A 27859-nucleotide genomic window follows, 5' to 3' on the forward strand; every position below is an offset into this window, starting at 1 on the left:
TCTATCAGAGCATTCCCTGTGTGTGTGCTGTGTGTCGGTACGTGTGTGTCGACATGTATGAGGACGATGTTGGTGAGGAGGCGGAGCAATTGCCTGTAATGGTGATGTCACTCTCTAGGGAGTCGACACCGGAATGGATGGCTTATTTAGGGAATTACGTGATAATGTCAACACGCGGCAAGGTCGGTTGACGACATGAGACGGCCGACAAACAATTAGTACCGGTCCAGACGTCTCAAAAACACCGTCAGGGGTTTTAAAACGCCCGTTTACTTTAGTCGGTCGACACAGACACAGACAGGGACACTGAATCCAGTGTCGACGGTGAATAAACAAACGTATTCCTTATTAGGGCCACACGTTAAGGGCAATGAAGGAGGTGTTACATATTTCTGATACTACAAGTACCACAAAAGAGGGTATTATGTGGGATGTGAAAAAACTACCGTAGTTTTTCCTGAATCAGATAAATTAAATGAAGTGTGTGATGATGCGTGGGTTCCCCCCGATAGAAAATATGGGCGGTATACCCTTTCCCGCCAGAAGTTAGGGCGCGTTGGGAAACACCCCTTAGGGTGGATAAGGCGCTCACACGCTTATCAGAACAAGTGGCGGTACCGTCTATAGATAGGGCCGTCCTCAAGGAGCCAGCTGACAGGAGGCTGGAAAATATCATAAAAAGTATATACACACATACTGGTGTTATACTGCGACCAGCGATCGCCTCAGCCTGGATGTGCAGAGCTGGGGTGGCTTGGTCGGATTCCCTGACTAAAAATATTGATACCCTTGACAGGGACAGTATTTTATTGACTATAGAGCATTTAAAGGATGCATTTCTATATATGCGAGATGCACAGAGGGATATTTGCACTCTGGCATCAAGAGTAAGTGCGATGTCCATATCTGCCAGAAGATGTTTATGGACACGACAGTGGTCAGGTGATGCAGATTCCAAACGGCACAAAGGTGTATTGCCGTATAAAGGAAGAGGAGTTATTTGGGGTCGGTCCATCGGACCTGGTGGCCACGGCAACTGCTGGAAATTCCACCGTTTTTTACCCTAAGTCACATCTCTGCAGAAAAAGACACCGTCTTTTCAGCTTCAGTCCTTTCGTCCCTATAAGAGTCATATCTGCCCAGGGATAGAGGAAAGGGAAGAAGACTGCAGCAGGCAGCCCATTCCCAGGAACAGAAGCGTTCCACCGCTTCTGACAAGCTCTCAGCATGACGCTGAGACCGTACAGGACCCCTGGATCCTACAAGTAGTATCCCAGGGGTACAGATTGGAATGTCGAGACGTTTCCCCTGCGCAGGCTCCTGAAGTCTGCTTTACCAAGGTCTCCCTCCGACAAGGAGGCAGTATGGGAAACAATTCACGAGCTGTATTCCCAGCAGGTGATAATTAAATTACCCCTCCTACAACAAGAAAAGGGGTATTATTCCACACTATATTGTGGTACTGAAGCCAGAAGGCTAGGTGAGACCTATTCTAAATCTAAAAAATTTTTGAACACTTACAAAGGTTCAAATCAAGATGGAGTCACTCAGAGCAGTGATAACGAACCGGGAAGAAGGGGACTATATGGTGTCCCGAGACATCAGGGATGCTTACCTCCATGTCCCAAATTTGCCCTTATCACTAAGGGTACCTCAGGTTCGTGGTACAGAACTGTCACTATCAGTTTCAGACGCTGCCGTTTGGATTGTCCACGGCACCCCGGGTCTTTACCAAGGTAATGGCCGAAATGATGGTTCTTCTTCGAAGAAAAGGCGTCTTAATTATCCCTTACTTGGACGATCTCCTGATAAGGGCAAAGTCCAGGGAACAGTTGGAGGTCGGAGTAGCACTATCTCGGATACTGTTACAACAGCAGGGGTGGATTCTAAATATTCCAAAATCGCAGCTGATCCCGACAACAAGTCTCCTGTGCTTAGGGATGATTCTGGACACAGTCCAGAAAAAGGTGTTTCTCCCGGAAGAGAAAGCCAGGGAGTTATCCGAGCTAGTCAGGAACCTCCTAAAATCAGTGCATCATTGCACAAGGGCCATGGTAAAAAAATGGTGACTTCCTTCGAAGCAATTCCAGTCGGCAGATTTCATGCAAGAACTTTTCAGTGGGATCTGCTGGACAAATGGTCCGGATCGCATCTTCAGATGCATCAGCGGATAACCCTATATCCAAGGACAAGGGTGTCTCTCCTGTGGTGGTTACAGAGTGCTCATCTTCTAGAGGGCCGCAGATTCGGCATTCAGTTTTGGATGTTGGTGACCACGGAGGCCAGCCCGAGAGGCTGGGGAGCAGTCACACAAGGAAAAAATTTCCAGGGAGTGTGATCAAGTCTGGAGACTTTTCTCCACATAAATATAGCTAAGGGTAAATTTATAATGCTCTAAGCTTAGCAAGACCTCTGCTTCAAGGTCAGCCGGTATTGATCCAGTGGGATAAAACATCACGGCAGTCGCCCACGTAAATAGACAGGGCGGCACAAGAAGCAGGAGGGCAGTGGCAAAAACTGCAAGGACTTTTCGCTGGGCGGAAAATCATGTGATAGCACTGTCAGCAGTGTTTCATTCCGGGAATGGAAACTGGGAAGCAGACTTCCTCAGTAGGCACGACCTCCACCCGGCAGAGTGGGAACTTCATGGGGAAGTTTTCCACATGATTGTAAACCGTTGGGAATTACCAAAGGTGGACATGATGGCGTCCCGTCTGAACAAAAAACGGGACAGGTATTGCGCCAGGTTAAGAGACCCTCAGGCAATAGCTGTGGACGTTCTGGTAACACCGTGGGTGTACCAGTCGGTGTATGTGTTCCATCCTCTGCTTTTCATACCTAAGGTACTGAGAATTATAAGACGTAGAGGAGTAAGAACTATACTCATGGCTCCGGATTGGCCAAGAAGGACTTGGTACCCGGAACTTCAAGAGATGCTCACAGAGGACTTATGGCCTCTGCCGCTAAGAAGGGACTTGTTTCAGCAAGTACCATGTCTGTTCCAAGACTTACCGCAGCTGCGTTTGACGGCATGGCGGTGGAACGCCGGATCCTAAGGGAAAAGGCATTCAGGAAGAGGTCATTCCTACCCTGGTCAAAGCCAGAAAGGAGGTGACCGCACAACATTATCACCACATGTGGCGAAAATATGTTGCGTGGTGTGAGGCCAGGAAGGCCCCACGAAGAAATTTCAACTCGGTCGATTCCTGCATTTCCTGCAAACAGGAGTGTCTATGGGCCTCAAATTGGGGTCCATTAAGGTTCAAATTTCGGCCCTGTCGATTTTTCTTCCAGAAAGAATTGGCTTCAGTTCCTGAAGTCCAGAAGTTTGTCAAGGGAGTATTGCATATACAACCCCCTTTTGTGCCTCCAGTGGCACTGTGGGATCTCAACGTAGTTCTGGGATTCCTCAAAACACATTGGTTTAAAACCAGTCAAATCTGTGGATTTGAAGCATCTCACATGAAAAGTGAACATGCTCTTGGACCTGGCCTGGACCAGGCGAGTGTCAAATTGGTGGTTTTTTTCTCAAAAAAGCCCATATCTGTTTGTCCATTCGGACAGGGCAGAGCTGCGGACTCGTCCCCAGTTCTCTCCCTAAGGTGGTGTCAGTGTTTCACCTGAACCAGCTTATTGTGGTGTCTTGCGCCTACTAGGGACTTGGAGGACTCCAAGTTGCTAGATGTGGTCAGGGCCCTGAAAATATAGGTTCCAGGACGGCTGGAGTCAGGAAAACTGACTTGCTGTTATCCTGTATGCACCCAACAAACTGGGTGCTCTTGCTTCTAAGCAGACTTTTGCTAGTTGGATGTGTAATACAATTCAGCTTGCACATTCTGTGGCAGGCCTGCCACAGCCAAAATATGTAAATGCCCATTCCACAAGGAAGGTGGGCTCATCTTGGGCGGCTGCCCGAGGGGTCTCGGCTTTACAACTTTGCCGAGCGGCTATTTAGTCAGGGGCAAACACGTTTGTAAAATCCTACAAATTTGATAACCTGGCTAAGGAGGACCTGGAGTTCTCTCATTCGGTGCTGCAGAGTCATCCGCACTCTCCCGCCCGTTTGGGAGCTTTGGTATAATCCCCATGGTCCTTTCAGGAACCCCAGCATCCACTAGGACGATAGAGAAAATAAGAATTTACTTACCGATAATTCTATTTCTCGGAGTCCGTAGTGGATGCTGGGCGCCCATCCCAAGTGCGGATTATCTGCAATACTTGTACATAGTTACAAAAATCGAGTTATTATTGTTGTGAGCCATCTTTCAGAGGCTCCGCTGTTATCATACTGTTAACTGGGTTCAGATCACAGGTTGTACAGTGTGATTGGTGTGGCTGGTATGAGTCTTACCCGGGATTCATAAATCCTTCCTTATTGTGTACGCTCGTCCGGGCACAGTATCCTAACTGAGGCTTGGAGGAGGGTCATAGGGGGAGGAGCCAGTGCACACCACCTGATCCTAAAGCTTTACTTTTTGTGCCCTGTCTCCTGCGGAGCCGCTATTCCCCATGGTCCTTTCAGGAACCCCAGCATCCACTACGGACTCCGAGAAATAGAATTATCGGTAAGTAAATTCTTATTTTCTTTTCGGGTCTGAACAGACCCGCAAATGAATCCCAAATAAATAACTTGTTTTCGTGTGCCGTGACCATGGGCCTAATTCAGACCTGATCGCAGCAGCAAATTTGATAGCTAATGGGCAAAACCACTTGCACTACAGGAGGGGCAGATATAACATGTGCAGAGAGAGTTAGATTTGGGTGGGGTGTGTTCAAACTGAAATCTTATTTGCACTGTAAAAATAAAGCAGCCAGTATTTACCCTGCACAGAAACAATAGAACCCATCTAAATCTAACTCTATCTGCAAATGTTATATCTGCCACATCTGAATTAGGCCCCATGTTAGCACATGGGTCCGGGAACTTATCCCAGGAACTGTGTGACTGTTAACGCCCAAAAAACGGTTTAATTAAACAGGCGAGAAAAAGGGTCTCTAAGTCCCAGGCATTGAAGCACAAAGCTACCCCCCTTTCCCCACTTTTTACTCCCATTACTAACAGGGCTAATTGAATTCCCCCTTACAATGAAATAGCAATTACAGAACTTAAGAATTGGACATAGCACTTTTAGCCACAATATATATCAGTAACTACCAAACTACCATTGGCCCTGATTCAGATGTGGATGGAAAGAGCATCGCTGCTTACTTAGAAAAAGAAGCGATGCTCAGATATGTCAATGCAGCAGGTTGCGCCTGGTATATGCAGCTGCCTCCTGCATGCATATGTGATCCAGTGCTGTGTCTGAGTACGCATCATCGAATCATCTGCAACACCATCAGCTGGCTGAGTGTCCTATGAGGTCACGCAGGCCGGCTGCCGCAGCTCCTTCCAAGAGGCTAGGAAATCTCTATCGGAAGACAGAGACCCTGGCCACAGCGCTCCCACATAACATTTTGGGGAAAAGCTGCCGTCGCTACTCCCTCTCTGCCCCAAAACAGCTGCAAACTGTTAATCACTTGACATCTGCAGCTGTCTGCATCTAACGATGCAGGACCCGTACTGCACATGTGCAATACGGGCCCTACACATGCGCAAAGTACCAAACATACAGTAGGTACTTTGCATTTGAAGCAGCAAAAACGTCGGGACCTGAATCAGGCCAATTGTTACTATGATCCGTAGGTTATAACACCTTCATCCATTCAAAAAAAACTAATTTTTCTGAAAATTGTTACATAACATCTTTATCCACTCGCCTCTTCTTTTATTTATCTTTGTAGATTGCATCACGCTAATTGCATTAACAAATGTCTTTAACCAACAACAGAGGTTAGGAAAATTGTGAACATTTTTGACTAAAGGGTGGAGAAGTAGGGTTTGTGCTGTAGCATAGTTTGTCTTCTGCATCTATGGATATTATACTCCTAGCAAGTACACAATCTGCTGTATATCTTTGCTGGGAAATGAAGTTGCGGTCTTACAAAAAAAGCAGTGTGTCCTGCTTCCTGGCATTCCTGGAGGGTCTTTAGGTGTAGGAGCGCCATCACGTGGTCATTGCTGACACCATCCTTTAAGCCCCATCGCAGATCAAACATACGGAATTCAATTCCTCTTTCTTTGAAGTAAATGTAGAGATCCGGATAACACTTTGTAAATAATGCATTCCTTTCTGGATGGGAATCTGAGGTTACAAATAATGAAATGTGAAATAAACAATGTGCTACAGTATAATTTGAATCGTTTGTAATTCCATTGTATGTTTCCCAGCTAAAGGTTTAAATGAATAATTAGAAAATACATTATCCTTCTCAAGAATAATTAAGATTAAAGAATTAGGTTAGCACAGTGGTTTCCAAACTTTTTTGAATCATGGCGCCCTAGAATATCAGAATTTTTTTCACGGCCCCCCTAGGCCAAAAATTTCTTATTGAGAAATTTAGAAAGAAATATTACATTAAGTAGATTTCGTTTATTTATATGTCATCCTTAGGGTCAGTTGTGTGGTGAGGGACAAGATTTGCTTCTGTTTGGCCACATATTTTATGACTGGCAGCCACCAGCACTGGTTTTGCCTATTATATTGACCATGAATAATTTGAATTGGTCCTGGACCACCAACACAGGGCACCCCTGCAAGTGTCCCGAGGCACCCCAGGGAGCCACGGCACACAGTTTGGGAACCTCTGGGTTAGCACACAATGCATTTATATACTACAAACAGGAAATAATACAGGTTGGAGAAAAGGTTTTGTTAAAGAAAGAAAGTCAACATAACACAAAAATGAATCATATAATTACGTTTTTTTTCTATTACTTTCATACCACTGGGAGACTGGGACTCCCAAAGAGAAGAATGGACAGCACGCAGTGTAATGCGGGTGGGCGCTGTCAAGTGCCCCACAAATAAATTTGTAATCATATCTCTATCACACAATTTATTTAGAGGATATTCTATAATGAGATGCATAACTGCTGCAGCAATCAACTTTTCCGCTTTGGTCATATATTAAATAACTGTTATTTTTTTATTATCAGATATCATAACTATGGGTCTAATTCACACCTGATCGTAGATGTGCGAGAAAACGAGTTTTATGGTAAGAACTTACCTTTGTTAAAACTCTTTCTGCGAGGTACACTGGGCTCCACAAGGAAAGACATAGGGGTGTAGAGTAGGATCTTGATCCGAGGCACCAACAGGCTCAAAAGCTTTGACTGTACCCAGAATGCATAGCACCGCCTCCTCTATAACCCCCGCCTCCCTGCACAGGAGCTCAGTTTTTAGTTAACCAGCCCAATGCAGTTGCAGGAAAAGAGACGACAACGGTTAGTAGCCACATACACCACACTCTCACGACAGGAAAAGTGTCAGCGGCTAATGCCATACCAACCCAAAGAAGCTAAGTGCATCAGGGTGGGCGCCTTGTGGAGCCCGGTGTATCTCGCAGAAAGAGTTTTAACAAAAGTAAGTTCTTACCATAAAACTCGTTTTCTGCTGCGGGGTACACTGGGCTCCACAAGGAATGACATAGGGGATGTCCTAAAGCAGTTCCTTATGGGAGGGGACGCACTGTAGCGGGCACAAGAACCCGGCGTCCAAAGGAAGCATCCTGGGAAGCGGCAGTATCGAAGGCATAGAACCTTATGAACGTGTTCACAGAGGACCACGTAGCCGCCTTGCACAATTGTTCAAGGGTCGCACCACGGCGGGCCGCCCAAGAAGGTCCAACAGACCGAGTAGAATGGGCCGTAATGTGAGCAGGAGCTGATAGACCAGCCCTCACATAAGCATGTGCAATCACCATTCTAATCCATCTGGCCAAAGTTTGCTTGTGAGCAGGCCAGCCCCGTTTGTGAAATCCAAACAGCACAAAGAGAGAATCAGATTTCCTAACAGAAGCAGTTCTCTTCACATAGATACGGAGAGCCTGTACCACATCCAAAGACCGCTCTTTGGGAGACAGATCAGGAAAAACAAGTGCCGGAACCACAATCTCCTGGTTAAGGTGGAACGAAGAAACCACCTTAGGTAAATATCCATGACGAGTCCTAAGAACCGCCCGGTCACGGTGAAATATCAGATATGGGGAACTACAAGACAAGGCACCCAAATCCGACACTCTTCTAGCTGAAGCAATAGCCAGCAGAAACACCACCTTAAAGGAAAGCCACTTAAGATCAGCTGAACCAAGAGGTTCAAACGGAGACTCTTGTAACACCTCCAAAACCACCAACAAGTCCTAAGGAGCCACAGGCGGGACATAGGGAGGTTGGATACGCAACACACCCTGAGTAAAGGTATGCACATCAGGTAAGGTCGCAATGTTTCTCTGAAACCACACCGACAAGGCAGATACTTGAACCTTGAGGGAGGCCAGACGCAGGCCTAAGTCCAGGCCCTGCTAAAGAAAGGCCAACAACTTGGCTATACTAAACTTGGAAGCATCATAATTGTTAGATGCGCACCAAACAAAAGTAAGAATGCCAGACTCTATAGTAAATCCGAGCAGAAGCCGGTTTCCGGGCCCGCAACATAGTTTGAATGACCACCTCAGAAAACCCTTTAGCCCTTAAGACGGACGCTTCAAGAGCCACGCCGTCAAAGACAGCCGGGCTAGGTCCTGGTAGACACAGGGGCCCTCAACGAGGAGGTCTGGGCATTGTGGAAGTAGAATTGGACGCTCTGACGATAGGCCCTGCAGGTCTGAGAACCAGTGCCTTCTGGGCCACGCTGGAGCTATAAGAAGCAGAATTCCTCTTTCTTGCTTGAACTTCCAAATTACCCTGGGCAGGAGTGACACCGGTGAGAACACGTACGGCAGCCGAAACTTCCACGGCACCGCCAGCGCATCCACGAATGCTGCTTGAGGATCCCTTGTCCTTGCTCCGAAGACCGGAACCTTGTGATTGTGTCGAGACGCCAACAGATCCACATCTGGAAGGACCCACTTTTCCACTAGGAGTTGAAACACTTCTGGATGGAGGACCCACTCTCCGGCGTGTACGTCCTGACGACTGAGAAAGTCCGCTTCCCAATTCAGGACTCCCGGAATGAATATTGCCGATATGGCCGGTAGATGGTGTTCCGCCCAATGTAGAATCCGTGAGAATTCCTTCATTGCCAAACGGCTTCGAGTGCCGCCTTGATGGTTTATGTAAGCCACTGTGGTGGCGTTGTCCGACTGCTCCTCAACCTCTGAGACTGGCATCTGTCATCAACAGGACCCAGTCGGATATCCAGAAGGGACGGCCCCTGCACAATCGTTGGTCCTGGAGCCACCAGTGCAATGACAGACGGACCTCCGGAGTCAATGAGATCATGCGAGACCTGATACGGTGAGGTAGGCCGTCCCACTTGGCTAGAATCAGCCTCTGGAGGGGGCGAGAATGGAATTGAGCATACTCCACCATGTCGAATGCTGATACCATGAGGCCCAGCACCTGCATCGCCGAATGTATCGACACTTGCGGACGAGAAAGGAAGCAACAAATCCTGTCCTGAAGTGTCAGGACTTTCTCCTGAGACAAGAACAACCACTGGTTGTGTGTCCAATAGCGCTCCCAGGTGCACCATGCTCTGAGCAGGGACCAGGGCGGATTTCTTCCAGTTGATGAGCCACCCGTGGGCTTGTACAAACCGGACAGTCATATCCAGATGACGTAGGAGAAGTTCTGGGGAATTTGCCAGGATTAACAAGTTGTCCAGATACGGCAGTATCCTGACCCCTTGACGGCAGAGTACCACCGTCATCACTGCCATAACTTTGGTGAAGACTCGCGGAGCCGTAGTTAAACCTAAAGGTAACACCCGAAACTGGTAATGGAGGTTGCCAATCGCAAACCTCAGGTATTGCTGATGTGACACTGCTATAGGAATATGCAGGTAAGCATCCTATATGTCCAGGGAGACCATGTAGTCCCCAGGTTCCAAGGCCAGAACTATAGAGCGAAGGGTTTCCATACGGACCTTGGAAACTTTCACAAACCTGTTCAATGCCTTGAGGTAGAGAATGGGCCGGGAGGACCCATTCGGTTTCGGGACCAGAAACAGCGGAGAATAGTACCCCCGGCCCCTCTGAGCAAGAGGCACCTGTACTATGACTCCTGTTTTCAGGAGGGTCTGTACCACCGAATGTAGAGTGTTTGCCTTTGTCTGGTCCAACGGGACGTCTGTCCTGCAAAATCGATGAGGGGGTCGGTTTTTGAAGGCTATGGCGTAACCTCTAGTGACGACTTCCCGTACCCAGGCATCTGAAGTGGTCTTCAACCATTCCTGGGTATACCCTAGAAGCCGGTCCCCCACCCTGGGATCCCCCAGGGGAGGCCCGCCCCGTCATGCGGCAGGCTTATCAGTCTTGGAAGCTGGCTGACGGGCAGCCCAGGCTCTTTTGGGCTTCGGCTTACCAGGTTTGGAAGTGCGGGCCTGCTTGTTGTACGCCTGACCTTTTGCTTTACCTGAAGGACGAAAGGGGCGAAAGGACGTACCTTTAGCCTTCGACACAGAAGGAGTGGTACTTGGCAGACAGGCAGTTTTGGCAGTAGCCAAGTCAGCCACTATCTTATTTAAGTCCTCCCCAAACAGAATATCTCCCTTGAATGGGAGTACCTCTAGGGTTTTTCTAGAATCCAGATCCACAGACCAGGATCTCAGCCACAATATCCGGTGAGCCAGGACTGATGTAGTAGAGGCCTTGGCTGCTAGGATACCGGCATCAGAAGCCGCCTCTTTAATATAGTGAGAAGCTGTGACAATATATGACAAGCATTGTCTAGCATGGTCAGAAGAGATTTCAGCTTCTAACTCTAGGGCCCATGCTTCAATAGCCTCTGCAGCCCATTTTGCTGCAATAGTGGGCCTTTGTGCAGCACCCGTGAGGGTGTAAATCGATTTTAGACAACCCTCCACACGTTTATCCGTAGGCTCTTTTAGAGACGTGACGGTAGTGACAGGTAGAGCTGAGGAAACCACCATCCTAGCCACATGTGAGTCTACTGGAGGAGGCGTTTCTCAATTTTTAGACAGCTCTGGCGCGAGGGGATAGCGAGCCAGCATCTTCATTTGAGGCACAAACTTCTTTCCCGGGTTTCCCCAGGGTTCCTGACGTATATCCACTAGGTGGTCAGAGTGAGGTAAAACTTGTTTAACCACCTTCTGACGCTTGAACCTATCTGGTTTCTTAGGAGGGCGGATGGCTCGGGATCATCCGTAATCTGTAAAATAAACTTAATAGCCTCCAAAAGATCAGGAACATCCACATGTGAACTACCCACCCCCTCAGCAGTATCTGTGTCAGAATCTGTGGGGTCAGTGTAAGCGCCATCTTCATCAGACGAGGTGTCAGTGACAGCAGTGGATTGTGAGGAGATAAGAGCTCGCTTAGAGGACCCCTTGGTCTTAGGCGAACGAGGGTCAGACTTTTTAGTAGTCAAGGACTGGTTCAACTTCTTCAATTGAGCAGACAAATTATCCGCCCACGGCGGGTTAGCTGCAGGGACCACATACGGTTGCACCGGCATAGGAGGTCCCATAGGGGGCGTTAGTTTAGTAACTAGCGTATGTAGAAGCGTGGAGAAAGTAGCCCACGGTGGGTCATTATGCACCCCCGTTGCCACAGTCCCACTGGGGGGCAAGGAACCCCCAGAACCAGAGCCCACAGCTGCTATGGTCTCCTCATAGGGATCTGTGGCTTCAGCAACACCGGCAGTGTGTTCAGCCCCAGAACCGTTACCTTCAGAAGCAGACATGATATAACTTGCAGTATCAGGTAACTCAGTACAATTGTCAGCAACACAATACCTCTTGCCCAAACCCCTGCGCAGTGTAGTCAGCACAAGCAGGGATACAGGAGAGATATGGTGACTAAAATCACAGAGAAAAATACGTATTAAAGTATATCTTGTGAAAATACTATATAATTATAAAACCTGACGCACCAAGCCCCCTCAGGTTATAGAATATAGGGATTGCAAGTTGAGTGAGAGACACGAAATGGAAACCACTCAGCAAGCTAATGCACACACATATAGTCACAGTTATACAATACAGAGGTTATTACTAACAATAATACTGCATTGGACCAGCTTATATATATAGCTAAGTAGTCAATAGATATAACACTGCACAGTAAGAACTGGATGTATATCACAGGGTACTTGTACCAGAGAACCCTGACTAAATGAACTCTTTCTTAACAAACACTGTCTAACTGACATGTAGAATACTTAAGGGTCATGTAAAGTCACAGCGCTGTCAACCAGGTGGCTTTACAAAGGAGGATTTGCCCAAGCAGTCCCAGGAACGGTGTAGCTGAGAGAAATGGCGCCCAAACACTGACAGGGAGTGAGAGAGAGACAGATATGCAGCTCCAGGGCGGGAACATTTGCTGGAAATGGCGTCCTGGGGCTGGGGTAGGGGCTCCAGGTCTAAGCCTTATCCTCTCTGCTGGCAAAACCACCAGGTACTGCGGGCTATACACAAAAACAAGGTTTTAAGAGAAAACCTGACCTGCACCCATGCCCTAGTGATCTAGTGGGATCGCCTGTACTGCCACAGTGTCCACTGCCAGCGCATGCGGCCCGCCTCCCAGCGATCGCGATAAAGCACGGGTCCCGCGAGCGGGTCCCACTCACCACCTCCCGAAGCGCGGCCACGCGATCCCGGAGAGCCCCCGCTGTGTGTGCCCGACTCAGAAGAAAACCGGAGCCTCCTGCTGTAGTTACCCGGCAACTAGGGCTCGGGAGTGTACAGCGCCGCTGGGAAGAGATGGAGCTGCAGCAGTGAATGTCAATAGACATGTACACACAGCTGCAGCCCTTGAAGTCTTCACTTTTCTTCTCAAAAAAAGCTCTTCTTAGGGCTGCCCAGAGCCTGCTATCTGCGGCACCAACTACAAAACTGAGCTCCTGTGCAGTGAGGCGGGGGTTATAGAGGAGGCGGCGCTATGCATTCTGGGAACAGTCAAAGCTTTTGAGCCTGTTGGTGCCTCGGATCAAGATCCTACTCTACACCCCTATGTCTTTCCTTGTGGAGCCCAGTGTACCCTGCAGCAGAAAATGCACATCTATGATCATTTCCTTTAATATGCAGGGGGACGCCCAGCACAGGGCAAGTCCGCCCAGCATGCCAGATCAATCCCCCCGCAGACATGCGAGAGCATCGCACGGCGGCGATGCTTGTGCACAGGCTTGGACTGGCCCACAGGGGCGCAGTTTAGAACCAGTTCAGGGTACGCGCATGCGCAGAAATCGATTCATAGTGATTTTTGCACATCAGCGTCAGGGTGTGAATCGGCTTAAATATCACTCACTGCCTACACCTATATATTGTCACAGTACCTTGGTATCCACCACAGATATACACCATGAAAACCTTCTTCTTTGCCGTGTAAGGCAGATTAATGTGTCCTCGTATAATTTTGTGCTCTGTGTCAGAAAACCTCTCAAACTCATCTTCCTCTTCATTGTCTATATATTTATGACGGTAACCTTCAGACGGCTTCTCCGTTACACTAAACTCATTAAGTGCATCTTTCTCATTTCCAGTCAGCTGTGTCTCATCCTGTGATGTAGTTGCTCGTTGTGGACCACGTGTTGATGTAGTCCATTTTTCTGTGTTAGTCCTTCCATTCGGTTCTGGACTTTTAATGTGCAATTCATGCAGTAAATTAGAGGGGACTTCCTGATCTGCAGAGCTGATGCTTTCTTCTTGTACTTCTGGTCTCTGTCGGGACTAAACAACAATTAGTGTAATATACCTAGTAGCATTTGTAAATAACTCATCCATGCTGTCTGTTAATATGAACTTTTTCTTAATGGGTGTTTGGTGTTAAGTTGTTCAATACTCAATATTGAAAGGGTGAAGGTAGATACAGTTGGTAAAATGGAATACTATTTCTCTTACGTCCTAGAGGATGCTGGGGTCCATTTTAGTACCATGGGGTATAGACTGTTCCGCAGGAGCCTTCAGCACTTTAAGACTTTTCAACAGTGTGAACTGGCTCCTACCTCTATGCCCCTCCTCCAGACCTCAGTTTAGAGCAGGCATGTCCAAACTGTGGCCCTCCAGCTGTTGAGAAACTACACATCCCAGCATGCCCTGATACAGCTTTAGCATTCTCTGAGAGCAAAACTGTGTCAGGGCATGCTGGAATATGTAGTTTCACAACAGCTAGAAGGCTGCAGTTTGGACATGCCTGGTTTAGAGAATGTGCCCAGGAGAATGGATGCACACTAGTGGAGCTCTACAGAGCTTTGCTGGAAAAAGACTTTCTTAGTTTTTTTATTTTACAGGGAAGCTGCTAACAGCTTCCCTGCTTCGTGGGACTTAGGAGGGGAAGAAGGAACCAACTTCTCAATTAGTTAATGGTTCTGCTTCCGCTGACAGGACACCATTAGCTCCTGAAGGGTACTGAACACAGCCCAAGCCTGGCCAGCGTTCACTCCCACAGCACTGCCGCCACCCCCTAACAGAGCCAAAAGTCAGAAGGCTGGTGAGTATATTACCGGAGTCCTGCAGAGAGGGGATCCTCCGGTCATCGTTGGCAGCATACAGGTACACGCGCAGCGGCGGGACGCTGTGCGCCATGTCTCTCAGCACAAGGGTGCAGAGCACAGGGGGGGGAAGGGGGGAGCGCACTGAGGGCACAGTTTAAAACCTTACTCTCCGTGGCAAAAAGGGTACATACATGTACAGCCGCTAATGTGCCATCCCCAGCCAGTATAAATATTACATTGCTGAGGCTGAAGGGCGGGGCTTCTCCTCAGGCTTGCCAGAACACTCACTGGGTGCCATTTTCTCCTGCAGAAACTCCAGTGTGAAGCTTCTGAACGCTGTTTCTCCTCATGACAACGCTGACACAAGTACAGGGTGTTATAGAAGGGGCAGAGAGTGTTCATTATAATTAGGTGTGTGTGTGTGTGTGTGTGTGTGTGTGTGTGTGTGTGTGTGTGTGTTTTCAAGTGTGTAACATGTCAGACATTGGGGAGGGTTCTTCCCAGGAAGAATCCATTTTAGATGCACAAGAGGGTAATGTGGTGGCCCTTCCCTCTCAGAAGGAGCCAGAGTGGGTGAGAATGTTGCAAAAGAATATGTCAATGCTTGCAAAGAAATTCTCTGGGTGTAATTCAAATGTTTGAAAAGTCAGTTCGGTGTCTGTTTTTTGCTGTCTATTAGATAGGAAAAAACAGACACCCAACTGACTTTTCAAACATTTGAATCTCCCCCTCTGAGTCTGAACAACAGACTAAATATTGGAGGCAGTCTGTGGAGGATGCACTGTTTACTGACCCCTCCATATCATCCACTCGGGTCCCATCCAGTTCCCAGAAAAGGTCTCTGGCCCAGATAATGCAAGGGGACACAGATACAGATTCCGACTCTGACATCGACACTGGAGATTTGAGAGGGGAAGACCCCAAATTAGCCAAAAGCATACAATGTATGATAGTTGCTATAAAGGAAGTGTTGGAGTTTCCTGAAACAACACTGGTCCCAGAGGAAAGGATTATTTTAAATTAAATAAAAAGCAGGTTGTGACTTTTCCTCCTTCAAAGGATTTGAATGCGTTCTTTGAAGAATCCTGGTCTAACCCTGAGAAGAAATTTACCCTCCCAAGAAGGATACGTGTAGCGTACCCTTTCCCTGAGGAAGACAGGCACAAATGGGAGACACCCCCAATGATAGACACCTCAGTTTCTCGGCTGTCTAAGAAAATAGTTTTGCCTGCCCCTGGTTCAGCCTCGTTAAAAGATCCAGCTGACCGTAAATTAGAAACAACCCTAAAATCCATATATACGGCTAACGGAAGGTGCTCAGGCCCACCATTGCTTGTGCGTGGGTAGGTAACGCTGTGGAAAAATGGTCTAACAACGTGCTTGTTAACATAGACACAGTTGACAGGGATGAAATAGTCCTAACTCTCGGCCATATCAAAGATGCTGCAGGTTACTTAGTTGAAGCTATGAAGGATATTGGGTTACTGAGTTCAAGATCCTCCGCTATGGCGATTTCAGCCCGCAGGGCACTGTGGATCCGCCAATGGAATGCTGATGCGGAATAAAAAAAGAATATTGAGGCGCTTCCTTACAATGGAGAAGCCCTCTTTGGAGACCAGCTGGATGCCATGATTTCAACAACTACATCAGGCAAGTCAGCATTTCTGCCTTCCGCAGCTGCTCCACCTAGGAAAGGATTTCATTCTCATACGATGCAATCCTTTCGGCCCAACAAGTCCAAAAAGGCAAAGGGTACCCCCTTCTTCGCAGGAAGAGGGCGAGGAAGAGGTAAAAAAATCTACAACACCATCAGGCTCGCAGGAGCAGAAGTCAACAGCTACTTCTGCTAAAACCTCAGCATGACGCTGGCGCTCCCCTGCGGGAGTACGATCGGGTGGGGGCACGTCTACTGTCTTTCAGCCAGGTCTGGGTTCACTCAGATCTGGATTCTTGGGTATTGCAGATAGTATCCCAAAGGTACAAATTGGAATTTCAGGACCTTCCCCCATGCCGATTTTTCAAATCAGCCTTACCAGCTTCTGTTCAGGACAGAGCAAAAGTGCTGAACGCAATACAGAAATTATGTCAAGACAACGTAATTTCCTTAGTTCCTGTGTCACAACAGGAAAAAGGGTTTTATTCAAGCCTGTTTGTAGTGCCGAAACCGGATGGCTTGGTCAGACCGATTTTAAACCTAAAGACTCTGAACATTTATTTGAAAAGGTTCAAATTCAAGATGGAATCCCTGAGAGCGGTGATCTCCAGCTTGGAGGAAAAGGAATTTCTGGTATCGATGGACATCAAAGATGCTTATTTACATGTTCCCATCTATCTGCCGCATCAGGCATACCTGAGGTTTGCGGTGCAAGACTGCCACTACCAGTTCCAAATATTGCCTTTCGGGCTCTCCATGGCTCCAAGAATATTCACCAAGGTGATGGCGGAGATGATGGTTCTTCTTCGCAAGAAAGGAGTCAAAGTCATCCCATACTTGGATGATCTCCTCATAAAAGCGAGATTCAGGGAGAAATTAGTGCAGAACATTGCATTTTCCCTGACGGTGCTTCAACAGCACGGTTGGATCATAAACCTTCCAAAATCACAATTGGAACCCACAATGAGGTTATCATTTCTGGGAATGATATTGGACAAGGAAGCACAGAAAGTATTCCTACCGGTGGAAAAGGCTCTGGAGATCCAGAGGATGGTCAAACAAGTTTTAAAACCAGCACGCTTATCGATTCATCAGTGCATCCGCCTGCTGGGGAAGATGGTAGCGGCCTACGAAGCTCTACAATTTGGCCGATTCCACACCAGGGTGTTCCAATTGGACCTACTGGACAAGTGGTCTGGATCGCACCTACACATGCACCGGAGGATAATCCTGTCAACAAAAGCCAGTATTTCACTCTTGTGGTGGCTTCAAAGTGCTCACCTCCTGGAGGGACGCAGGTTCGGGATTCAGACTTGGATCCTGGTGACCACAGATGCAAGCCTCCGAGGTTGGGGAGCAGTCACGCAAGGGGAAAGCTTCCAAGGAAGATGGTCAAGTCAAGAAGTACTCCTTCACATAAACATTCTGGAATTGAGGGCTGTGTACAACAGCCTTCATCAAGCGGCACACCTTCTTCAAGGTCGTCCCATACAGATCCAATCAGACAATGTAACGACAGTAGCTTACATAAACCGCAAGGGCGGAACAAAAAGCAGAGCGGCAATGGCAGAGGTGACAAAGATACTCCTCTGGGCAGAAAGACATGTAAAAGCTCTGTCGTCAATTTTCATTCCGGGAGTGGACAACTGGGAAGCAGACTTCCTCAGCAGACACGATCTCCATCCAGGAGAATGGGACCTACTGGAAGATCCTCAGCCTCTTCCTCTTCGCGAGGACCTGCTTCAGCAGGGTCCGTTTGTTTATCAGGACTTACCGCGGCTGCGTTTGACGGCATGGCTGTTGAGCGCCAGATCCTAGCCCGTAAGGGTATTCCCAATTAAGTAATTCCCACACTTATTCTGGCCAGGAAAGGGGTAACGTCCAAACATTACCACTGTATTTGGAGAAAATATGTATCTTGGTGTGAATCCAAGAAGTCTCCTGCAGTGGAGTTTAAATTAGGACGTCTTCTCCTATTTTCACAGGCGGGTGTGGATGCTGGCTTGAGATTAGGGTCTATCAAGGTCCAAATTTCGGCCTTGTCCATTTTCTTTCAGAAACAGTTGGCTTCCTGAGGTCCAGACCTTCGTGAAAGGGCTTCTGAGCATCCAACCTCCCTTTGTGCCTCCTGTGGCGCCATGGGATCTTAATGTGGTGTTGCAGTTCCTTAAATCGGACTGGTTTGAGCCTCTACAAGAGGTAGAGTTGAAGTTTCTCACTTGGAAAGTGTTCATGCTGTTGGCGTTGGCCTCAGGCAGACGAGTGTCTGCATTAGGGGCTCTGTCACACAAGAGTCCTTGGGGGTCATTCCGAGTTGTTCGCTCGCAAGCTGCTTTTAGCAGCTTTGCACACGCTAAGCCGCCGCCTACTGGGAGTGAATCTTAGCTTCTTAAAATTGCGAACGAAAGATTCGCAATATTGCGATAAGACATCTCTGTGCAGTTTCTGAGTAACTCGAGACTTACTCTGCCAGTGCGATCAGTTCAGTGCTTGTCGTTCCTGGTTTGACGTCACAAACACACCCAGCGTTCGCCCAGACACTCCTCCGTTTCTCCAGCCACTCCCGCGTTTTTCCCAGAAACGGTAGCGTTTTTTCACACACTCCCATAAAACGGCCAGTTTCCGCCCAGAAACACCCACTTCCTGTCAATCACATTACGATCACCAGAACGAAGAAAAAACCGTGAGTAAAATTCCTAACTGCATAGCAAATTTACTTGGCGCAGTCGCAGTGCGGACATTGCGCATGCGCACTAAGCGGAAAATCGCTGCGATGCGAAGAAATTTACCGAGCGAACAACTCGGAATGACCCCCCTTATTTGATTTTTCATGAAGATAGAGCTGAACTGTGGAGGCGTCAGCATTTTCTTCTAAAGGTTGTGTCTTATTTCCATATCAACTAACCTATGGTGGTGCCTGTTACAGAGTAACTCCATTATATCCATTTTAGGGACATATTTTACTATTATACAAGGAATGAATTGATAATATTGGCTTCTGTAGCCTGAAGCCTAATTAACATCTCTACATTGTAGTCTTGGCAAGCTAGCATCTGAATAGACAATCCCAGCACATGGCCAGCTCAGCTCACTGATACAGCTAGCCCACATGCTGTGAAAGACACACCCACAGGTTGAATATACCTGAACACTTGAAATCAGAGCTCTCTTTTCTCCTGACTCCCACACTGATGCACACAGCTAAAAAGACTCTCTCAGAAGCATGGACCTTGATACACCTGGGAAGCTTGGGAGTTAAGTATCATACTCTCAATATCACATAGATAAATTGCATAGAATAGTTAAATATGTGTTTGTGATACAGTAGTTGTGAAACGATTGGCATAGAATAGTTGGTTTGGAAATACAAATGGCTTGGGGTTGGTGGTGCTTGTGCAGTTATGTGATTGTTGTGCGTTTGTGATGGTACTTGTGCAATCATGTGATAGTTGTGTGTTTGTGATAATACTCTGTGAGGTCTGTGGTGGTAGTTGGAACATTAGACAATCTGTAGAATAGCATCTCTGGTATACAGGGGCGGATCCAGAACAAAACGACAGGGGGGGCACCACGATAGGGAAAAGCGGGGGGGGGGGGGGGGGTTGGTCTTTTGTGCGAACTCCTGGGATGGTGGGTGTGGCCTCACAGGGAATTCTGTACTCACAAGCCACAACCTTATTTCATCACGCTGGGGGCATGGAGTACAGGCTTCTCCCTGTCACTATGCCAGCAGGGCCGGATTAAGACCATGGGGGGCCCGGGTCACTGGAGACAGTATGGCCCCTAATAAAGAGAAGGTGTGTATGTATGTATATATATATATATACACATACACACACACACACACACACACACACACACACACACACACACATATATATATATATATATATACACATATATGTATATATACACGGTCTGAGGAAGGGGCTAGTCCCCGAAACGTCACATAAAGATTGCCCTGCGGGGTTTTTTCACTTCAAACTTGTGTCCAAGTCTCTGAGTGCCGCTCTCAACAAGGTTCCATATGCACACAGAGTTGACATGCTCTAAATGGAAGGCACCGGAGCAGTATTGGCGTCAGTCCGGAGTGCCGGGGTCCAACCATTGACTGTATATATATATATATATATATATATATCTATCCCTCCAACGGCTGCACTCCGAACGGATAAATAAAGCTCATAAAAACTGCATGACTGTGCAACGTTTCAGCTCATTTATTGAGCTTTTTTCAAGCAGGTAACATGATATAAATTAACTCACCTCGTTTAAATACCCTCCACCAGTGCACTAATGGGACGCCGGTCCCTGTTTCCGGTCAAACCATACAGCAGCTTAATAAAACTAAAACTTCCTCCCCAAGCAGAACACGCGGACCTGCTGCCCTGCACTCCTGTCCCCACTGCAGCACAGCGGCCACACAGACAGGACAGCTGAGCTGAGCGACGGCTCAGCTGTCCAATAATGTATGAATGAAGCAGCCTGCCGCTTAGTCATTGGCTGGGCACGCAGGCTGCTTCATTCATACATTATTGGACAGCTGAGCCGTCGCTCAGCTCAGCTGTCCTGTCTGTGCGGCTGCCGCTGTAGTGGGGACGGGAGCCGGGGAGCGCAGCACCGCAGATCGGATCGGAAGAGAGATCCGATCTGTGGTGTGGCAGGGGGAATTGGGGTACATAGTGATCCTAAATGACAGGGGGGGCACGTGCCTGGGTGCCCCCGACCCCTGAATACGCCACTGCTGGTATACATTTGTGGATGGTGATTTATAACAGATTGTAGTGGTTTTATATAGTGCATCTTGCTGAAATATAGAAGTCAACACATACTTCCTTTTGTTACTGTAGTCATGTGCTTGTAGCAATGGCATGCTGATACCAGGGCCGGATCTAGGGGGGGGCGAAGGGGGCGCCTAACACAGTCAAAGCCACACCCACTTTTGAGCAGAAGAGAGCTCTCCGGGGAGAGCCTGAGGCAGAATGATGTGCTGTAGCTTTTACCACAGCAGCACAGAGGAGCCAGGAGAGCAAGGGTTACAGAGCATTTGCCCCTCACTTGCTGGTGTGTGGGTACTAAGGCTAATAAATACAATTACCCCATAGCACAGTCACATGTACATAGAACAATCACAAAGCTCTATCTCAGTCTCACTCAAAAAGTTCAGTCAGAATTGAGAGAGGAGGAGTTAGGATTGCAGATGGGAGGAGTTGGGACTGTATAGGGAGGAGTCAAGATTAAACAGTAAACCGCCCCCCCTAAAGAAAAGTCTAGATCCGTCCCTGGCTGATACTTGTGGTTACCTGGTGATCTGGTCTTGTGATGGTTCATATAGCATAGCCAGCATACAATATGCTCTGGTTATTGAGATACTGTGTTGGCTTGGAATTGTAAAAGGTGATTAGATGGCTTGGAATTGTAAAATCAGCACATATGCATTATATTGAAGCTTATACATTTTGGAATATAGTGGAGTCTTATGGCTTCTGCTATGTGACTATGGCCTAGCAAAGAATGCCATGTGTTTGAACTTGCAAACTTAAAATGGCTGCTGGCATTCCCTTTTGAACCATATGTTACAGACTTTGGAATCATGGGAGTTTTCCCAAAATGGAGTCTAGCTTCTGTCCCATACGGTCTGCGGACAATGCAGCCACATGCTGCCCCTCCCCCACCCACACACAAACACACACATACATAAACCAAAACCAATCCCCTAAGGTATTTCTTTAAGATATATATCTGTCCAATATATATCAATAAATCTAGGATTTAGCCGAGTGCTTTGAGAGATTGGGGGTCCTGCTTCTAAGCAGACTATTGCGCGCTGGATCTAAGGTACCATTCAGCACGCTTATTCCACGGCAGGATTGCCGTTACCGAGTTCGGTAAAGGCCCACTCTACAAGGAAAGTGGGTTCTTCCTGGGCGGCTGCCCGGGGTGTCTCGGCGTTGCAAATTTGCCGAGCAGCTAGTTGGTCAGAGGCAAACATGTTTACTAAGTTTTACAGGTTTGACACCTTGGCTGCTGACGACCTTCAGTTTGGTCAGTCAGTTCTGCAGGAACATTAGCACTTTCCCGCCCATACTGGGAGCTTTGGTACATCCCCATGGTACTAAAATGGACCCCAGCATCCTCTAGGACGTAAGAGAAAATAGGATTTTAATTACCTACCGGTAAATCCTCTTCTCGTAGTCCGTAGAGGATGCTGGGCGCCCGCCCAGTGCTCATTTTTCCTGCAAATTACGTTTTGTCTTTTTACACAGGTTCTCATGTGTTAAGATGTTTTACAGCAGTTGCTGTTACGTTATGCATGCACGTTAGCATGGGTTATATTAAAGGCCATGTTAGGCGACATGTTTTTGGTATGGTGTGAGCTGGTGTTTAATCTCGCCACTAGTTTAATGTAAATTCTTCTCTCGAAGTTGTCCGTCTCCTCGTGCACAGTTCCTATTCTGAGGTCTGGAGGAGGAGCATAGAGGGAGGAGCCAGTTCACACTGTTGAAAAGTCTTAAAATGCCGAAGGCTCCTGCGGAACCGTCTATACCCCATGGTACTAAAATGGACCCCAGCATCCTCTACGGACTACGAGAAAAAGATTTACCGGTAGGTAATTAAAATCCTATTATCATACTTGCCAATTCTCTGGGAAAGGGGGAAATTTATCTTTCCTGCTTCAAAAAGCTAACTTGTAGTTTTTAACTAATTAGTACAGTATATATAATAATGGATAACAGGTTTCTCATTAATCATCAGTCTCTCACTATCATAAATGTTTATGGTAGCTTGTGTATGGAGTAATAAAATACAATTTTAGTGCTCTCCAGGGGTCTTGTTATAAGCCGCATCTCCCCGTCAGCGTGGGTCCCAGCTATTGCCAGGCAATCGGGACACCGCGCTGATCGATGGTCCCGTGGTTGCTAGGCAACTGGAACTCAGAGCAGTCCTGGTGTCTTCTGGTCCCAGCTGTTACTAAGCAGACCGGACGCTGTGCTCATACATGCATCCGCTCAGTTGTGCCTGCTTTGAGCAATCATGGGTTGGTTTTCCCTGCAGCAGGGTGATTGGCCCATGCTTCTGTTATAATAGAGTCAGTCATGTGCTTCACTGCCGGCGATAGATTCTTTCTTGAGTCTTGTCATTCGGTCCCAGTTCCTGGCTGTTGCTTTTATGGAGTCTTTGGAGGATACCCGCAAATATTAAATATCCTCTGACTATACCATGGAGGGACCACAGCAAATATCTCCATCTCCATGGTTCCTCAATTTCTAACACCAGCCACAGCTCCCAAATTTACACAAAGGCGTTATACTATAGTAGCCTAGGGGCTACATTTCCCACAAAAATACTGGGAGAGGTTCCACTGGTCAGTAGAACGCACATGCACATCCCGATAGAGCAGTGAAGCAGTGGCGTATCTATAAAGGGTGTACTCAGGCACCTGGTGGCAGGGGTGCCCACACAGCACACCGTGCACCCATTTCTTCTATAATTACCTTTCCAGAGTCCAGTGCCGGAGGCCATTTTCCAGGTGTTTTGCACATGTGCAGTAGGGAAATCACCTGGAAAAGTGACCACTGATTCAGTCACTTCACTCCAAACACATCACAGGGATGGGCTTCTTACTGAACCACTTTGGGTGACTTTTGATACCTATCTTATTGCCTCAAATAGCTGCAATAAGATATGACAATTATTGGGTCCAAAACCCGATAATTGATATGTATTCCCCCAGGTAACAAAATGGTTGTCAGTCCAGAGGCATATTTTTCCTATGTGCTGCAGTTCCATTGGAAGCACTCCCTGCTAATCACAGCTAGACAGGCAGACCCAGGGGAAGTGTTTTCTCCTCCTGGGACTGCCATAGCAGAGAGAGCATTTCCCATGCAAAGCCACTCCTTCTAAAAAGGCAGCCCAATCTGATTTCTTGGGACTGCAGCTGATGCAGTCACTAGAATCCAGCCTGTTGTCTATCAGTGATGGACTTAAGTTCCACCCCCTGACTTAAGTCCCACCGCCCACTGCAACCAGACTTAAGTCCCGCCTCCCATGACATCAGCCGACAATCACCGGGAGAGCAGGGCTAGGGAGTCGGGAGGAGATCAGCTAGCCCCCCCAGCCAGACAGATAAGGAGCCGCCGCTGGTTGTCACATCTGATAGTGCCACAGAGACACTTGATGGAGACCCTGATTTCAATGCCATGAACTGCTCCATGTGATCTTAGACAAGTCTCTTTATGTTTCCCAGGCACCAAAAACTAGTTTGTTTAACACAGTGTTTAGCACAGTGTAGAATCTAATGACAGGGACAGGGGGGAAAACAATGTCATTACCTTTAACAGAAAAGACTCTGTGCTCTCCAGAATATACTGAGTTTCCCCTCCTGTGCCAGACTCGTTGCCCACTCTTTTCACTCGTCGATGATACATGTTGTTCTACAAAAAGAAAGATGAAGCATTGTGTTATTTATATGATATTAGCCTGTTACCCTGTTCCACTAAGTGGGGGATCTAGACTTCACTTTTAGGGGGGGAGGGTTTAAGAATGAATACTGACTCCTCCCCTCTCTACTCTTACTCCTCCCACTTACAGTTCTGCCCCTCCCATTTTCAACAAATATTTAAAATAAATAAAAAGAAACAGAATTTATGTCCCTCCTCCACTGTTTCTATACCACGTTTGAAAAATCAACCAGATTGGTATACTAAGCAGCATGCAGTTATTACATCTGGGAAGTGTATGAAAATCTTATACAGTATACTATGCATCATTTATTGTTTAATTCATCATTAGTGTTATTTACACACACACACACACACACACACACACACACACACACACACACACACACACACACACAAATAATAATTGTGAAGACAAAAATATATACAGTATACTGTCACCCACATCCCTTTATCACAAGGGGCGGCTCCAGAGGAGGGGCTGCAACTCAGTTCAAAATTCAAATAGGGGAGCCACACCAACTGCCAGTGAGTCAGTTTGAAATGGCAGTTGGTGACAGTTGGTGTGGCTTCCCTATTTGAAATTTGAACTGACCTGCAGCCGCTCCTCTGGAGCCGCCACTGCTAATCACCCCTAACTGCCCCCTTATGAAACAGTGGTGGATCTAGACTCCGCTGCTGAAAATGGTGCATAGATGTGTCTAAAGCCTTCAGATTTCATCGTCCTCCTTGCTCTGACATCATGGCCTTGCATGTGCGTAAAGGAGGAAAGGGCCCAAGGAAGACACTAGAAACATAGAATTTGACTGCAGATAAGAACCAAATGGCCCATCCAGTCTGTCCTTTAGGGTTAGAGTATTAGGGTTGGTTTAGTGGTTTTGGTTAGGGTATTAGGGTTAGTTCAGGAGATGCTGTTAGGGTATTAGGGTTGGTTTAGGGGATGGGGATACGGTATTATGGTTGGGTTAGGGTTAAGTGTTAGGGTATTAGGGAAAGGATATTAGCGTTGGCCTAGCGGTTTGGGTTATTATATTAGGGTTAGGAGTTATGGTAAGGGAGCTGTTTGGGATGAAGGTCGCGTTAGGGTTGATGTTTAGAGTAATAGGATATTCAGTGAACTCAGCCAGACACAAAGGTCACAAAGGGGCAGGGCTGGACTGGCCATCTGGCACTTCTGGCAAATGCCAGAGGGGCTGATGGCCAGGTGGGCCGGTCTGGCTGTCCGCTTCCCTGCCCAAGCTGCAGCACCCCTCCCTTTGAACACTCCCACCTCCTCGCTCCGGCCACTGTGCTCTGCGGAAAAGTGCTCTCCTCTCCCTCTCCACCTTTCCAGAATGCTGATGCGGCGCGACGTCATCGCACACAGCATTCTGGGAGCAGCTGTGGTTGTGGGAGAAGACCGGGGAGGAGGAGCAGCAGCAGCCCCAGCACAGCGTGTACTACACGCAAGCACCATGTCTGCTGCCTGCCTGAGCCACTGAGGAGTACCGCCACCATGCAGTACTGGATCCCAGCCCCAGCACACACATGGCCAGCTGCAGCACTGCAGGGAGAGTGCTGCCCCCTGGCCAAGGTGAGGGCTAGTGTACATGCTCTGGCTGACTCTCCTCTTTCTCTGTTCTCACCCCCTCGCTCCCTCTCTCTGTCCTCGCCCCCCCCCCCTCTCTCTTTTGTTTTCCTCAACCCCCCTTACTCTCTCTCCCTTGTACTCACCTCTCTCTCTTTTGTCCTCACCCTCCTCTCTCTTGTCCTCACCTCTCTCTATCTCTCTTTTGTCTTCACCTCTCGCTATCTCTCTTTTATCCTCACCCTCTCTCTTGTCATCACCTCCCACTTGTCCTCACCATCTCTCTGTCTCTTGTCATCACCTCTCTCTGGGGCAGATGTATTAACCTGGAGAAGGCATAAGGAAGTGATAAACCAGTGATATGTGCAAGGTGATAAAGGCACCAGCCAATCAGATCCTAACTGTTAATTTACATATTGGAGCTGATTGGCTGGTGCCTTTATCACCTTGCACATATCACTGGTTTATCACTTCCTTATGCCTTCTCCAGGTTAATACATCTGCCCCTCTGTCTCTTGTCCTCATCTTTCTCTTGTCCTCCCCTCTCTCCCATCCACATCCCTCTCTTTCTCTTTTATCCTCACCCCTCTCTCTTTCTTTTGTCCTCACCCCCTCTCTCTTTCTTTTGTCCTCAACTCTCTCTCTTTTATCCTCACCCCCTCTCTCTTTTTTTTTGTCCTCACCCCTCTCTCTTTCTTTTGTCCTCACCCCTCTCTCTTTCTTTTGTCCTCACCCCCTCTCTCTTTCTTTTGTCCTCACCCCCTCTCTCTTTCTTTTGTCCTCACCCCCTCTCTCTTTCTTTTGTCCTCACCCCCTCTCTCTTTCTTTTGTCCTCAACTCTCTCTCTTTTATCCTCACCCCCTCTCTTTTTTTTGTCCTCACCCCTCTCTCTTTCTTTTGTCCTCACCCCTCTCTCTTTCTTTTGTCCTCTCCTCTCTTTTTTTTTTTTTTTAAACAATTTATTTTATTTTGTGTTAACAAAAAGAACATTACATGACTGGAGTCAACATTAAAACAAGAACATATTGTACAGAGCGTGTCCAGTCAGAGAATAGCAATTAAAATAATAGAACAATACAGCAGTAAAAAGAAATAGAAAGATGTATAAAATTTCGCCGCATTAATGGTATAGCGTAACAAAGATGAAAAAAAATAAGAATTTACTTACCGATAATTCTATTTCTCGTAGTCCGTAGTGGATGCTGGGAACTCCGTAAGGACCATGGGAATAGCGGCTCCGCAGGAGACTGGGCACAAAAAGAAAGCTTTAGGACTACCTGGTGTGCACTGGCTCCTCCCCCCATGACCCTCCTCCAAGCCTCAGTTAGGATACTGTGCCCGGACGAGCGTACACAATAAGGAAGGATTTTGAATCCCGGGTAAGACTCATACCAGCCACACCAATCACACCGTACAACTTGTGATATGAAACCCAGTTAACAGCATGATAACAGAGGAGCCTCTGAATAGATGGCTCACAACAAGAACCCGATTAGTTAACAATAACTATGTACAAGTATTGCAGACAATCCGCACTTGGGATGGGCGCCCAGCATCCACTACGGACTACGAGAAATAGAATTATCGGTAAGTAAATTCTTATTTTCTCTGACGTCCTAGTGGATGCTGGGAACTCCGTAAGGACCATGGGGATTATACCAAAGCTCCCAAACGGGTGG

The 27859-nt window shown here is 47.5% G+C and overlaps 1 protein-coding gene across 4 annotated transcripts in view; it reads right to left on the reverse strand.

Moving 5' to 3' along the window:
- LOC134922808 (uncharacterized) overlaps window positions 1–27859 on the reverse strand; it is a 338146-nt gene that overhangs the window by 143383 nt on the left and 166904 nt on the right. For 3 of the 4 annotated variants that reach the window (XM_063920699.1, XM_063920696.1, XM_063920698.1), the window contains 3 exons: window positions 24485–24586; window positions 13340–13733; window positions 5986–6185 (listed from right to left, as the gene is read on the reverse strand). In XM_063920699.1, the coding sequence (XP_063776769.1) occupies window positions 5986–6185; window positions 13340–13733; window positions 24485–24586 (696 nt within the window). The remainder of the gene's footprint in view (window positions 1–5985; window positions 6186–13339; window positions 13734–24484; window positions 24587–27859) is intronic. The other variant, XM_063920697.1, reaches the window with a different exon arrangement.

This window comes from Pseudophryne corroboree, chromosome 1 (genome assembly GCF_028390025.1).
Source record: "Pseudophryne corroboree isolate aPseCor3 chromosome 1, aPseCor3.hap2, whole genome shotgun sequence".
NCBI lineage: Eukaryota > Metazoa > Chordata > Amphibia > Anura > Myobatrachidae > Pseudophryne > Pseudophryne corroboree.